General features: G+C 42.3%; 1 protein-coding gene across 1 annotated transcript in view; it reads right to left on the bottom strand.

Moving 5' to 3' along the window:
* The window catches only part of LOC105200279 (headcase protein), a 158,672-nt gene that overhangs the window by 20,056 nt on the left and 124,603 nt on the right, over positions 1–14,013 (bottom strand). The window contains 1 exon segment of the mRNA XM_011167755.3: positions 193–381. Within this exon segment, the coding sequence (XP_011166057.2) occupies positions 193–381 (189 nt within the window).

A 14,013-nucleotide genomic window follows, 5' to 3' on the forward strand; every position in this document is an offset into this window, starting at 1 on the left:
CGAGATTCGACAAAAGAACAAGGTAAGTGTGCCAAATATTGTAATATAGATTAATTCTTTTTAGATTGCATTGGGATAACTTAATCTCCCATTGAATTGGAAAATCCATTGAAATTTTTAAATATATGCTTTACTCCTTCAATGAGAAAATCGATCAAGTATTTGTAAAATTTTCAGTGATGAGAAACATACCTCACGGCAAGTAGGTGTGTGCTGCCTAGGGGATAAGAAGAACGTGCCGTCCACCAGTGGGTACCTGTCGAAAACCAGCATGGCAGCGCGACAAAGGACGCACGTAACACGAGAGCAATGCTGGCCGGCCAATGTCGACAGAATGAAGCATCTGGTGTCGTCGTTGCCGTGGTTGCCCTCGTCTTCCATCTGAAAACAAAATTAACGAACATACGTTATGTTGCGTACGCAATCATGCTGTGTAAACACATATAGTATATATAATAATGAGAGAAAGATGCTGTCTCCGCGCTCGTAATAACTTGTGAACTTATCTCTCTCCGCAATCTCCGGGAAAAATAAAAGAAATATTGAAGGGAAGAGTAATCTTCTCCCTTTTCAAACTAATTACAAGTTTAAGTCTGAAAATCTCCCTCGAAGAAATTGATTGATTGATTGCGTGTTTATCACTTTGCTCTAAAACAAGCCCTTTGATCTTTGAGAACATATATAATCGTCAAGTAAAAAATGAAAAAATTATAAAAAAAAGAAAAAAGAATTAAGAGAAATAAAATAAAAAGAAGAAAAAAGAGTTTAAAACAAAATGAAATGAGAGATGGGAAAAATTCAATTCAGCGAGAGAGAGAGAGAGAGAGAGAGAGAGCAGAAACATTGCTGGCATGTATCACGTAGAGTAGAAGACTTGAGACTACTTTGAGCGGAAACGCTAGTCGATAATGACCTCCTATCCTTTCGTTCAATCTCGTTTCCCGTCTACTTGCGAAAGTGACGATAATTTGAATGCAGAATTTCCCATCCGGCAACTCTTACGCGCGCGTGAAGTAAAACGTCAGCGACATCAACAAAGCTCGTCTTATTCGTGCCCGCCCTGCTCGTTAAACCAGTTTCCGTGGGACGTTCGTCGTAGCCCTCGGTAGGGGAAAAGTACACGCAGGCCTTAATACCGTCGCCGTAAAAAAAAAAAAAAAACCAAAAAGCCTAAGGCGACGGCGAGGGTGGAAGAGCCGAAGAACATGCAACTACGCGGTGTGGGTCTCTCGATAGCGGATAAACTGCGAAGGCGGTGGCTGCGAAACGCCGTCGTAAAGATTTTCGTGACGAGAGCGAGAGAAAGGCGGCTGGATGGAAAAAGGATGCGGCGGCGTTACCGCGTTTCGCCTGGATCGAGGCACTAAAGGACGAAGAAGCGTGGAAGGAACGTAACCGTGAGACGGAAGCCCGGATAGAAGTTTCGGAGAACGCGCGCTGAAGGTTCTCATGCGCGGCGAGGGAAAAAGGGCAACAGGAGGCGCAACGAGGTACTTCTAAGAAATCCGTCAGTGAATCTTAATAGCGTCTCGGAAAAGTCTGTTGGAGCAGACTCCTCTCCCGCTACCGCGCGAGCGCGCGCGCGCGCGCGCGCGAGCTAAAGGTGGAATGAAAAAGCTGGTGACCGCAGTAAAGGAAGGTTTTAATAACGAACTGAAGAAGAGGACAAAAATAGTTGCGAGCTCTGTAGCCAGAGAAACTGCAATAGGAAGGAAAATTGAAAGGTAGCGGCGAAAAGGCCAGCGAAACGGGCGAAGAAGGAAGCGGAAACGGGCGACGCCGCCACCACCGACCGGGAAAAACGTCAGCAGACGACATTTATAACCATAGTAAATAACCAGTCCTTCTTTGTTACGAGAAAAAGTATAGAATGCGCGACGAAAGGGTGTTTGCGGAATAGAGAAATAGCAGCGTGGATCTTTGTGTTATTACGCGATTACATTATTAAATCACTTTTGCGATTGACAAAGAAAACACTGCCATTGTAACAGAGACACTTGAAGACGTTAAAACACTCATCGATTATTGGCAGACGCCTCACTACTTTTTTTTTTATCTAAATGCCTAACAGCTGCCACGTCAAGATGAATTTTTCATATCTCTCTATTTATTTTGAAGGTCCAGAAACTCGGCTTTGTTCTCGTCGATACGTGACGTCTTGTTCATCCATAAGATTCCTCGAAGATGAAAGTATACTTCTCCAGACTGCGTGGAGAGGTTTTCGAGTACTTGGAGTGACCGCCCGGAGGGGCACGAGTGAGAGGCAGAGAAGGGAATGCGAGAATGAGGGAATAAACGAAAGAAAAAAGCGACACGATAAAGAAAAGAGAAAAATTCCGCGGCTCCAATGTATTCGTGAATTCGTGAAGAAAAGGAGAGAGAGAGAGAGAGAGAAAGACTGAGAATCCTTGATGCATCGTCGGATGCTCAAGAGACCCATACGAGCCACGTACATCCATTTATCCGTCCATCCATCTCGCCGTGAGGACTCAATGCCGAAGAAATAAATTGAATTGATACGTCGCCAGTGTACGAGTCGCTCGCGTTGTCGTACGACGTACACGATTCGGGGAGGTCCATGATCGAGGAGAAACATTCGAAGTTTTTACAACTTCGATTAGAGGGTCCGGGATTGCGCAACGCTGATACGACACAATAAACTTCCTACAATTTTATTGCGACTCGTAAGCCTGTCGAGCGCTAGGGTGAACACGAAATCCTTTGCGCGAAACACAAAAACTGCCTTCCAGATGTTTGATATATATATATATATATATATATATATTATATATATATATATATACTCGTACACACATACACACACACACACGGAAGATCAACGATCGTGCACAACGTGCATGCGCCCTATTAATTCAGCCTATTAATTGTAATCTTTAATTATCATCATTGGCGTAACTGTGCTGTATTTATTCTGTTGTTCGTTTTACTCCCACGTTCCATTTCAATGAAATTTATCTTAATAACGCATTTTTTTCTGTCTGCAATCAATTTTATGAAACGGCATTCCAAGCTAGATGATATTTAATTCTAAAAAGGATCTACAATTCTCTGACAACAACGGTGAAAGGCAAACGAACTGCGACAATTTCAACAAGCCTAAAAATCGAAGAGAGGAAATGGCACTAGGAAACGACAGGAGTGGTGGATCGTAAATCGTGATGTACTGTAAAGGGACTTACACCGGTGGCGTCGCGGATTATCGGAATTCAATAATGCGGGACGATACAAATAAATGGAAAAATCTACCTTAGCACCGCCGCACGCCCGGCAGTGCAAAATAATAAAGAACTGATGTTAGCGAGGCAGCGAGACCATATCTTTTCTATAATAATAATAATAATTATTATTATTATTAGCCTTTCATCGAATGCGATATAATAAGATTCTCGAAAGAGGATTGTTCGACGAAAGTAAACTGAGAAAAACTTGAAATTGCAGCATTTTATAGAATCTTATATCTCGTAGTTCGTAAATTAAAATTTAACTTCTCCTCTAACTATAATAAAAAATAAACGCGAAAATCGAGTAGCTATCTACGATGGAAGTTTAACTACAACTCAAAAGTATTTAAATAAAATTGTTAGAAGTTATATAATTCTGCTTACGCGATGTAAACTCTGGACGAAAAATATTCCACTCTCTCGACCTTAGATGTAGATCAAATTAAAAGTCTTAAATGATTTCTATTGATGTAGAAGATCGTGAATTCAACTTTATCGTTCTAAGGATAAAGGAAGGAAAAGGCGTAGGAGACGTATTCGGTGCTAAAACCGCTTGACTTCATTTTATGTACATTGTGCCGAGCAGACGATTTTCTTGGAGACGGAGGGAGTGAGACAGGGAAAGAAGGGAGAAGGCATAGGGGATGCAGAAAAAAGGTACCGCTGGGGATTTTTTTAGGGTTCCTAAGGACGCCCTTATTTAGAGCCTTAACATCAACGCGGACTCGGCCATAGGACGCGGGACGATAAAAAGCGGTATATAGGCGGGCGTAAAATTCGTTACGATCGAACTTCGCCTACTTCCGCGCTACCGTCCTAAAGAAGAAAGAGAAGTAATTACTTACGAAAGACGCGAGAAAAGATGTGCGAGAGGTATTCTTTGTGTGCGATTCTACAATTTTTATCTCACCTTACGGTATACTTATAGCTGAAATCTATTACGGAAGAGCTCGTTTGCATTTTATATTATTTTTAACAAAAAAATTGTAATACTGACATTACGTAGGATACATTCGAAAAAGGAAAAAAGCATATTGTAAAATAATATTCATAAAATGAAATATTAAAAAATTTACAGTTACAAGTTATAATCTGCGTATGTCGGAACATGTCGAGCGCCACGAACGATTCAATCTTATTGCAATCGTTCGCAAATCAGCGTCGTTAAAATTCTTTTTTTGTTAAAACGTTAATTTTTTTTTTTTTTTTCGATAAAACATTTCTCGCGACACTTAACGGAAAGCCGTGGCTCTTGCTTTCGGAGAAAACTTCATCCGGCCAGCGCAGACAATTGACTCACGGAACCCGGCAACGTCGTAAATTCGTTCGAGGAGTGGGTGTGCTCGTTGCATTTCTCAGTTAACGCGAATACGAGCCTGCGAGACGAGCCCTCTTACTTTCTTTTAAAAGCATCGAGCAGAGTTCGAACAGTTGGATGGTCTACAAAACGTATTTACGAGCGGTGAGATAAAGTAGTAGGAAACAAGAAAGAGAAACGCTTCTATCTCGCTCTCTACGTTTCCCAGACTATCTCGACGAGTCTTCTAATTGTTCACTGACCATAATTCAGATAAAATCTTTAGATATTCAGTATTCTTGATTTAACTGAGATATAAAAACAGTTTTACGTTATACTTGTGATTAATAAAATAAAAGTGATAATAAAAAGAAATAAGATGAAATCTGAATTCACTTAATAATCCGGACGTTAACTTTATACAATTAAATGCTTACAAGCCCCACGAACAAAACAATATCGAAGTAATTCCGTCGCGCAAAATTAGCAACGCCGTAAGTTCCGGTTCCGGATGATGAAAGCTGATCCAGGGGCTCAGAAAAGTTAAATGGAAAATAGAAAGTCGGGGATCGGGGACAAAGGGATTACTTAGGACTGTCCATGTGTTATAGTAGGAACAAAGGACTCGCGAAGGATCTTCCCGCGCAGCATCCTCTTCAACGTGGAAGGGTGCGGCGCGACGGTGGTCCGGAGCGATAACAACTTCTCGCTGAAAGTTTCCCATTCCGTTCTTCGTTTCCTCGACGAGGGGTATTCTTAGCTCCGTGTCGTTCTCCATGCAAGTGACCCACTGCCGTTCCCGGAAAGACAGGCCGAACAAAGAGATCCTCGTCAGGGTGCTTCTTCTAGCGTGAAAATAATCAATGGCGTCTCCCCGAGACTTCGTTTCCAGAAGTTTTGCCATGATAATAGCTTTCTTTTCTTCGCGCTACTCGTTATCGATCCGACGATCATCTATGCTTCGCTACTAACCGAAATTCTGGCCTGCGTTCGGCTTCTAGTTGCAACGCTCAATTACCAAACCACGATGCTCGGTCGCCGCAACTGGGAAACCGCAACTGGATTCACCCCAATACCGGAAATTCGCTGATTCGACGATGTACAGTTATTTCCGTTACGTTCGGCTGGGTTGTGCGCCTCGATGTGGCGTCCAAGGCAAATGTTATCGGAGTATACCGATAATACGACTTTTCTTCGAAACTTCTTAGAAGGGGAAAGGATCTACGAAACCTTTTCCTCTCTTTTCCTCCTCCAGAAAAAATTATAGCGGCGTCTTCGTCGAATGCAAGTGACCCACTGGCATTCGGGAAAGGAGATTCGAACAAAGAGACCTTCCCTCCTCTTTCCGAGTCGTGCTCCTTCTCGCGTGAAAATAATCGATGGCGCTCTATCCGTACACACCGCCGCCGCCGCCGCCGCCGGTCCTCCTTGCTTTTCCTTTCTCCGGCTGACTCCGTTTTCCCCTTTGAAGTAAGGGAAGGTCGCCATCACGGGGAAAACAGAAGGGGAATCGGACAGATATCGAGCCGAATAACGCCGACGGAACTTCCTGAGTGAAATTGCGGTCCCTAATATTATTGACAATTGATACGACACACGCCTCGTGGCGCTCCTAGAATTTTATCGGAACCCTACTCGCGAGAGAAATTGCCTTTCTTCTCGAATAGCCGTCCTTCGGTCGTGGAGATATTCAGGATGTCCAAATACCGTGCATACGACAATACATTCGTCGCAGGAGAAATGGCACTGTCAATTCTAAAACGCCAAATTATGTGGCCTGTAGATCTCGATGTCAAATCGAACCCTCTTAGCTAAACCTTGCATTTTTTTTTATCAAAATAGAATTCATTAGAAAAACAAAAGTATATATGCAGAATTTAATTTAAAAAATATATATCGAATATTTAATCGTGAAAAATCATTATCAAAACGCGTCCATGAAGTAACGCAAGACAAAAGGGAAAAATATGTCAAAAGCAGCTAGAGCTCCGCAAGATTTTTCGAGGTAATCTTCTTTTACCTTTTTTTCCGGTTAAACCGCTTACTTCCTACTCCAACGCCATAGGCCGATTAAATATAATTGCGATCGAAAGGAAAAGAGAGACTCGCGGTAGAAAGTAGACGGACCAAGTACAATTTTATAGTTTTGCATAATGGAAAGATGTTGTGTAATTCGCGAAAATCGCGGGGGAAAAAAGATGCAGTGCAAATATGAACAAGAAAACGCCATTTTTTTATTAACAATTTCGTTTTGTTGCCGCTCACGTTGTTATCAGATTTGTGATGTAGCCATGTCACGTATTCACCCCTGACGCGTTAATTATTTACCATGCAGGGCGAATTCACTCGCTGGCGATGGAGTTACAATTCTAGTTGATGCCTCGCATGCTCGCCTGGATCCGTTTTAGCGATGAGATAACTACAATTTTAATGAAAATATAAAGCGAGCATCTCTCAATTTCTCAAATTCAAGAACGGACCGAATATCCGCGTGAAAGAGACGCGTAAAATAAACTGATAATATCCATTTCATAAAATATAAATACGGAAGACGGTTTTCACATTTATGTTTCAACATGGCAACACGTACAGTAGTTGATGAGTATTTTGAAAAAAATAAAAATAATATAAAGCAAAAGCTCGAGCTTGAATGTTTTTTTCTCTCATTAAAATGGCACGATTAGATTTCGATAGTATTGTCGGCGAGACAGTTCTGTTATGACACCATCGTCGATGAGTTTAAAAAGAGAGATAGCAGCTTTCAGCCGCCCTTTTGTTCGGAACCGATAAGAATGGCGCGCGTACATACACACGCACGTATTCGTGCCCATGCGTGAAAGGTTTTCGTGCATATCGCAGAATCAATAAGCGCGCTCTCGCTAGTCGCTTGTACCTTGTCGAAAAAAAACCCTTCGCGATTCGCAGAAGATAACCGATGGGAGGGTTTCGCTTCCCCTCGCGGATTATAGACAGAATTAAAATGGGAGACGGAGACCAGATGAAAAGCCCTCTTTTTTTCACGTGCGTTGACTCTTGCTCGGTTTTATCCGCAAACTGACGGAGCTCGCAGATCAGCGAGAAAGATAGATAGATAGATAGATAGATAGATAGAGAGAGAGAGAGAGAGAGAGAGAAAGAGAGCCAAATCCGAAGTCGTGTGCATTACGAATATGTATTCTGTCGCTTCCGCATTGCCTACCTACAATCAACAGTCATCTAAAATGTATCAACGTCGAGATGCAATCGAGTCATCTTGATGCCGCTGGGACTGTTCAATGCCGTTATTGTGATTCGTACCTTGTACAATAGTATTTAAATTTCTAAAGCGGACCCTAGATCAATATTATTGTACAATATTATTGATCGTCCAGAGATCGCTTTAGATTATACATAATTCAGGTACAAAGAAATTTGACGATAAATTATTATACTCCGTTTCAGCGGAACAACGACACACTTATAAAATCACAATGTAATTATAACAATTACAAAATTATTAAATTTAATTAAAACGCAATACCAAACAATTTATATAAAAAATTAATTAAAAATTTCATGTAAAATTAATATTGGGGCGTACGTATAAAATTGCTTTGTTTTTTTTTTTATTTAATTTTATCAAATTTTCAAGCTGATTAATAAGAGTACGAAGCGCTCTTCAATGAAACTTTTTGCTCGAGTAAGCAGTGAACGAAGACTCGCTTAGGTAGAGAATAATCAAAATTTTGGGGTGAGATAGAAGCTATTATTTCCAATTTAATATCCAGAGGTTCGCTTGGTTGACGACTTACTGATCTGCGAAAGCGAGGGGGAGGATCTTGTGTTTCGTTTGAGAACAAAAACGGGACGGCGTTCAAAGCGTTCCTGACTCGTCCCTGCGTTTTAATTGCAAAACCGAAATTAATCTGGATGAAGAATGCCTCTCCCCGCGAGACACGCAAACTAAAAAACCGCGAAATGTAAGCATATTCAAGATCACATTTGCAACTTTCCTCGCTTCACGTCTTTAATACACAAGGTGACTCTTTGAATGATGACAAGAAAGAAAGAGTGTCTTTACGAAGCTCGATTCTACTTTCGCACGTGGAATATTTCATTGAACGGCAAACGGCAACGGCTTTAAGTTATCGCTAATAAATTAGTATAGAAGCGCGTACATCGACGCAAGACGTGCGCTATAAATCCTGTCGTTCTATCTCCGATTGCTCGATTACATACCGCGATTGATATACACGCTCGCGCGAGGAGCAAGAGATTAAAGCTAGCTCCTCTCTCTCTCTCGCTCTCTTCTGCCAAGGGCGACTTCTCTCCTGCGGGGGACGCACTAAAACAACGATCAACGTAAATTCATACGACGGATTCTCGCCCAAGGCGAACCACCCCAACCGTGACTATCCATAAAAATCTCTGTCCCTTCCACTAAAGGAGATTGCAACGACGTTCAGCGGTACCAGACACGACTATATATCACGCCGTCCCACTATACCCGTTCCGCTTCACTATACGTGCTCTCGGCACGCACGCACGCACGCACACACGCGCACAGGCCGTCTCAAAACGAATCGACGACGCCTACAGCGCGAGCATCGAAATTACTGCTGGTTACGTGAAACGATTTGTACCCTTCAACTCAACGGAGAAACATGATTTCCGAACACAGCTATATTTAGCTAACCGATTTAGAACGTGGTGTAAAGTCCGCGGTAAGCTCGCTGCTTAGCTCTCTAGAGGCTAAACCATTTTCAATCATTTTCGCGAGTCAATGATTTAATATGCGAGTCCTAAAGCTCAAGGTGTGCTTTTGTTATTATACGCCATTCTGATGAATCCTGTTTCATAGAGGACGTAGTAATCTCGGGCCCACTGAATAAATTGCAAAGATATTTCGTAAAGCTAATCTTGCTGTGCTCGAGAACGGATCGCGCTCTTTTGGCGCACCCTGTACCAGCCAGGCTGTAGAGAAACTACCGTAATGTAGGAGATACGGCTCCTCCAGTCCGTATAAATCAGCCACGCGTCGCCGAAGAGGTTGAGAGACTGGGTCCTTGCCATGTACACCATACACGTCTGGTCCGACAGCGCTAAAGGTCGAATCCGCGGGATAAGGAGAGACACGGGGTTGTTCCACCCCCGCCGCGCGTCTCACGGGAAAATGACTCTTCTGGGGAAGGGAGGAAGAGACCGAGCACCCCCTCTTGAAATTTATCTCGCTGCGTCGTAGTTATGCGAACGCTCCTCGCGGCAGGAGGCACTTGTCATCGAGCGTTTCCATCTGGTTCTTTGTTTTAGCATCCCGTCCTTTGTTCATCCTTAAGAAGATTTGGAGCCTCATCATCTTCTTGATGGATATGACAGCAGCGTCGCGGCGCGCTTCCCTTTGTTCGTTAAAGCCGATACAGACAATTTTTCGATTAAAAGTGCTTCTGATTGTACACAAATATGCTCGCGAAATAATAATCGGGATGTCATTGAGTCACTGATTACACAGGAGTGTATTATATTACGTCATTAGTTGGACACAACTATGCAAATAGTTATCAGTAAATTCGACTCTGTGCGTGCTTAGCGATTAATGAAGTTGCGCTGCTGTTGCGATTTCAACTCTGATGTAGTTTACGTTAAACGGCTTAGCTATGCAAGATTGTTCTTGCGTTAACAAGATTGCGAACTATCAGCAAACTCACGCGAACGTAACAGTTCGCAGAACGGATCTCGGTTTCTGCTGGCCCAGCAAGTGATCTGTATTTTTTCTTTCTTGTTCTAAACCCGTTCAATGATTACAAACATAAAATACAAAGCGGTAAAAAAAATTTAACGATGAATGCAAAAAAATTCTACAAAATAAAATTAATTAAAAAATTTACGAAGCAATATACAACTTGTAACAGATAAAAGAAAAATATATAATAATTTCCGGCCTCTACTGTTTCCTACTGACCAGAGAATTAAAATAAACTATTTTAAAATTTATTACAAACTCACTGGTAGTTAAGAGCATAATTTCAATTAATTCCATTCTGATAGAAAAAAAAAACAAACACCTGTGACGTGATGCGTGTTTGACCGAAAACTACCGCGAGTATCATCTTCCCTGGTCGTCCAAATTTCTCTTTGTAAGCCTAATGTGCCAGCCGGCTGGGAGGGAAAATGGAAGGCACAACTTAAGTGTCTGTCGGAGTGAATCCAGACAGGACCGGCTTAAGATTGTGCTCAAAGCGAGCACCTGAACCCAGACCCGTGCATTGGAACTCGACACGTTCTTCGTTTACCTAAATTACTCGAGCGGTGTAGCTACCAAACGCGTCAGATGTGGAAGGGACATTTACTCATGTCACACAAATATATTTTGAACGCTCGCTTTTTACTTGCCGTTACTTTATCGGCGACTTTCCGACCACGCGAACATTCGTGCCGGCCCTGAAGCAGGAACGTCGTCCTCCCGGGTAAAGGGCTTTCGAGAAAATTGTGGTCCGGGCCTCGCGCAATAAGCGCAGACTGCGAAGCAATCGTCCTAATTGCTGGCCGGCTACTCGAATGCGAAGTTAATCATTTCGGACGGACGCGTTGCTAGCGATTCGCCGAGTTACCACTACGGAACGAACCGATTTAGGTAATACGCCCTTACTTTTACTTCCCCGCAAAAATGTCGCGATATGACAAAGGCATAATAATTTGATAAAAAAATCTCGTACTTGGATCAATGAAGTTAAAAATCCCTAATCGTGCATCCAAATTATGTAACGATAATTTTCTGTCAATGGTTATCTCTGTTATTCGACGAGTATTGAAATTAGCATTGATCAAAAAATTTTAATACCTACAGAATTATTAAATATGAAAAATGCACCTTTTCATTAAAAAAAAATAAAAAAAATAAAAAAAAACACACCTCTAAATATCAAGACTCTCGTTACATGACGAGAGTAGGAGCGCTTTTGCGAGGTGAGACGGCTCGTTGATAAAGCCTATGTACGTGTTTAAATGAACACGCGGAATATCTCCACCGTCGTTCCCGTCCTCCGTAATTTCACGCGCTTGATGTTGGAGCTAATTGCAGCGACACTTCGCCGCGCGCCACGTGTCGCGCGCGAAATTAGAAGGAAAATTATAAATAACGATACGGGCCGCGCGCCATCGCGTGCATCCCGATAATGTAAAGAAGGCGTGGAAACGCGACTGCGACCCTCTCGCAGGGGACCCCACGAGACTGCCTAATTACTCGTTTAAGATAAGATTTTCATCAAACCTTTAGCGGACGGTGTGATTAACGGCGCCCTTAAAGAGCCGAACGACACGGGGACGAAATCACTTCCACGATTTAGGGGTGGTACGGTTAATTCGCCCGCTACGCCGTCCGAATATCGTCGCCGAGACAAGTGCCGATAAAATCCGCCATAGAGAAAAGAAAGGCGACACGATCGGATGCCTTCCCGCCCACGTTCGCATAAATCGCGTGAAAAATTTACACGTTTCACAATAATATCACGAGTGCGTCTCAATGTGATTGCATGTGAATAATAAATATTGATAAATGGAAATAAGAAATCTCTCCCGACGAGTAAAATGATCAACAATGTTTTCCCGGGCTCGGGCCCCCTTCGATTTACACTCTCGGCGTGCGGCAGTAAATTTAAATTGTAGCGGTGTGTCATTTATAATTTAGGACGAACAAATTGCCGCTTCGCGCCACCTTTCCGATGTAAACGCGTTACTGCCCGCGGCACGTTTATTTCCGGTGGGATTCGCTCGCTCGCTCGCGCGCGAGCACCCGCGGAACCCTCTTCTGTCAAAAATTCTTATCGCGTGAATAAGTAAGAACGACACGCCGAGCAGGGCGCGCAGGACGATCCTCCGGGCAACTTCGTGCTTCCATTAACGCGCGTGAGGAGTTATGCCGCCCTCCTTCACACTTTCGTTGCCAAAATGGCGCGTTGGAATGCGTTTGCCATTTCGCGCCTGATTTCGCGAGAATGTGACTCTTGGATAAAAATTGTGTCGCAGCCATTACGCCTTCGCACTTTACAACAGAAATTAGGTCAAAAATGCGATGCATTGATTTACTCGCTGGTGACGAACGTTGTTAATGCAAATAACGGAAAATGTTTATAGAGTCTCCATCCAGTTGGATCTTTTAAAAAAATGTAGCGAGTCTAAAAGCATCTATGCATAAAGTAAAAGGTTGCAAGCATAGAGAAAAAGTGCAGAATTCTAAACATGTAATATAGTCTAATAAGATTATATATACATATATATTTCACTACACTGAGAAAAAAATTGCTAAATTTTAATATTTAAATATTATACTTGCAATAAAATATTTATTCAATGTAAATATTTATTTAGTACCAGACTCACTCAATTTAACTACCAGTTTTTTTATTGAGTAAATATGCATGTATACCATAAGTAAATATTTTATTGCAACTTATCAAACAAATGTTTTTCTTACTAAAAATTTAGTAATTTCTTCTTTCATTGCAGTAAATCAAAACACAGAATATGTACATTAGGAATATAAATTTCCAAGTCTGTCATTTTGATCAAAGTCACTACAAAATTCAATAATAAATTGAAACATGATTTTAACACGCTACAGTTTAAGAGTATACAATGTTTGCGAGGGTTTTTTTTTTGAGAGAAAGGAAAGGATGGCAAAACTGGAGCAGGTTCTTTTTGTCCGATTCGCTGAAAGAAATCGGAGAGGGAACCATTTTGTCGTCCACTTGAAACGGAATTCTCTAGGAGGGTCGCGCCCCTTCGGAAACGAAACGAGCGAATGTGGGCTAACGAGATTCACGTTCAGGTGCCCAAACACAGTTGGCAATTTCCTCGAGTGATCGGTTCCTGATTACGGGGCGTGTTCCACCCCCCACGATGAAAGTAACGTGTCGAGCTTGCCCCTTTTCATCCCTCCCGCGAGCTGCATTGCGGGTGGCGGCTGCTGGTCCCGGCAGTTTCGCTCAACGAATCTGCGTCAGTTTCGGTACCTCTCTATCGCGATATTCGCGAGATTTTATCGAAAAGCTTTCATCATCCTTTTTTCACCCTGTTTATCGCGATGCGATTTCCTGTATACGCGACGGATATTCGTGCCGGATTCGACAGCACCGTGAGAGGAACGATCGCTCGGAGCTGATGAAGGACTTTACGTCGTCGCGATCGATAGGTAATTCATTTTCGCTACAACGCGCGGATTAAATTAAAAGGCTGCCTCTTTTTTTTTAATAAAAACGTAGAATCTTAAAAATGCGACTCTTTACAAATCACCATTTCTAGCAATATTAATACTTGTCTTTCTCCCGATCTTCTTTATGTTAATTTTTAATCATCGGTATCCACTTTACGCATGCAAGATCACGTGCGACTTCATAATCCTCGCGAAACGTCGAAAGTTTCGCAGCGTTTGTCGCGCACGTGCCGAAACCGAGCTAAATTCCACAAAGGAAAATTCCTCGATGATTTTAGAATTGCAGA

Source organism: Solenopsis invicta, chromosome 11 (assembly GCF_016802725.1).
Source record: "Solenopsis invicta isolate M01_SB chromosome 11, UNIL_Sinv_3.0, whole genome shotgun sequence".
Lineage (NCBI taxonomy): Eukaryota > Metazoa > Arthropoda > Insecta > Hymenoptera > Formicidae > Solenopsis > Solenopsis invicta.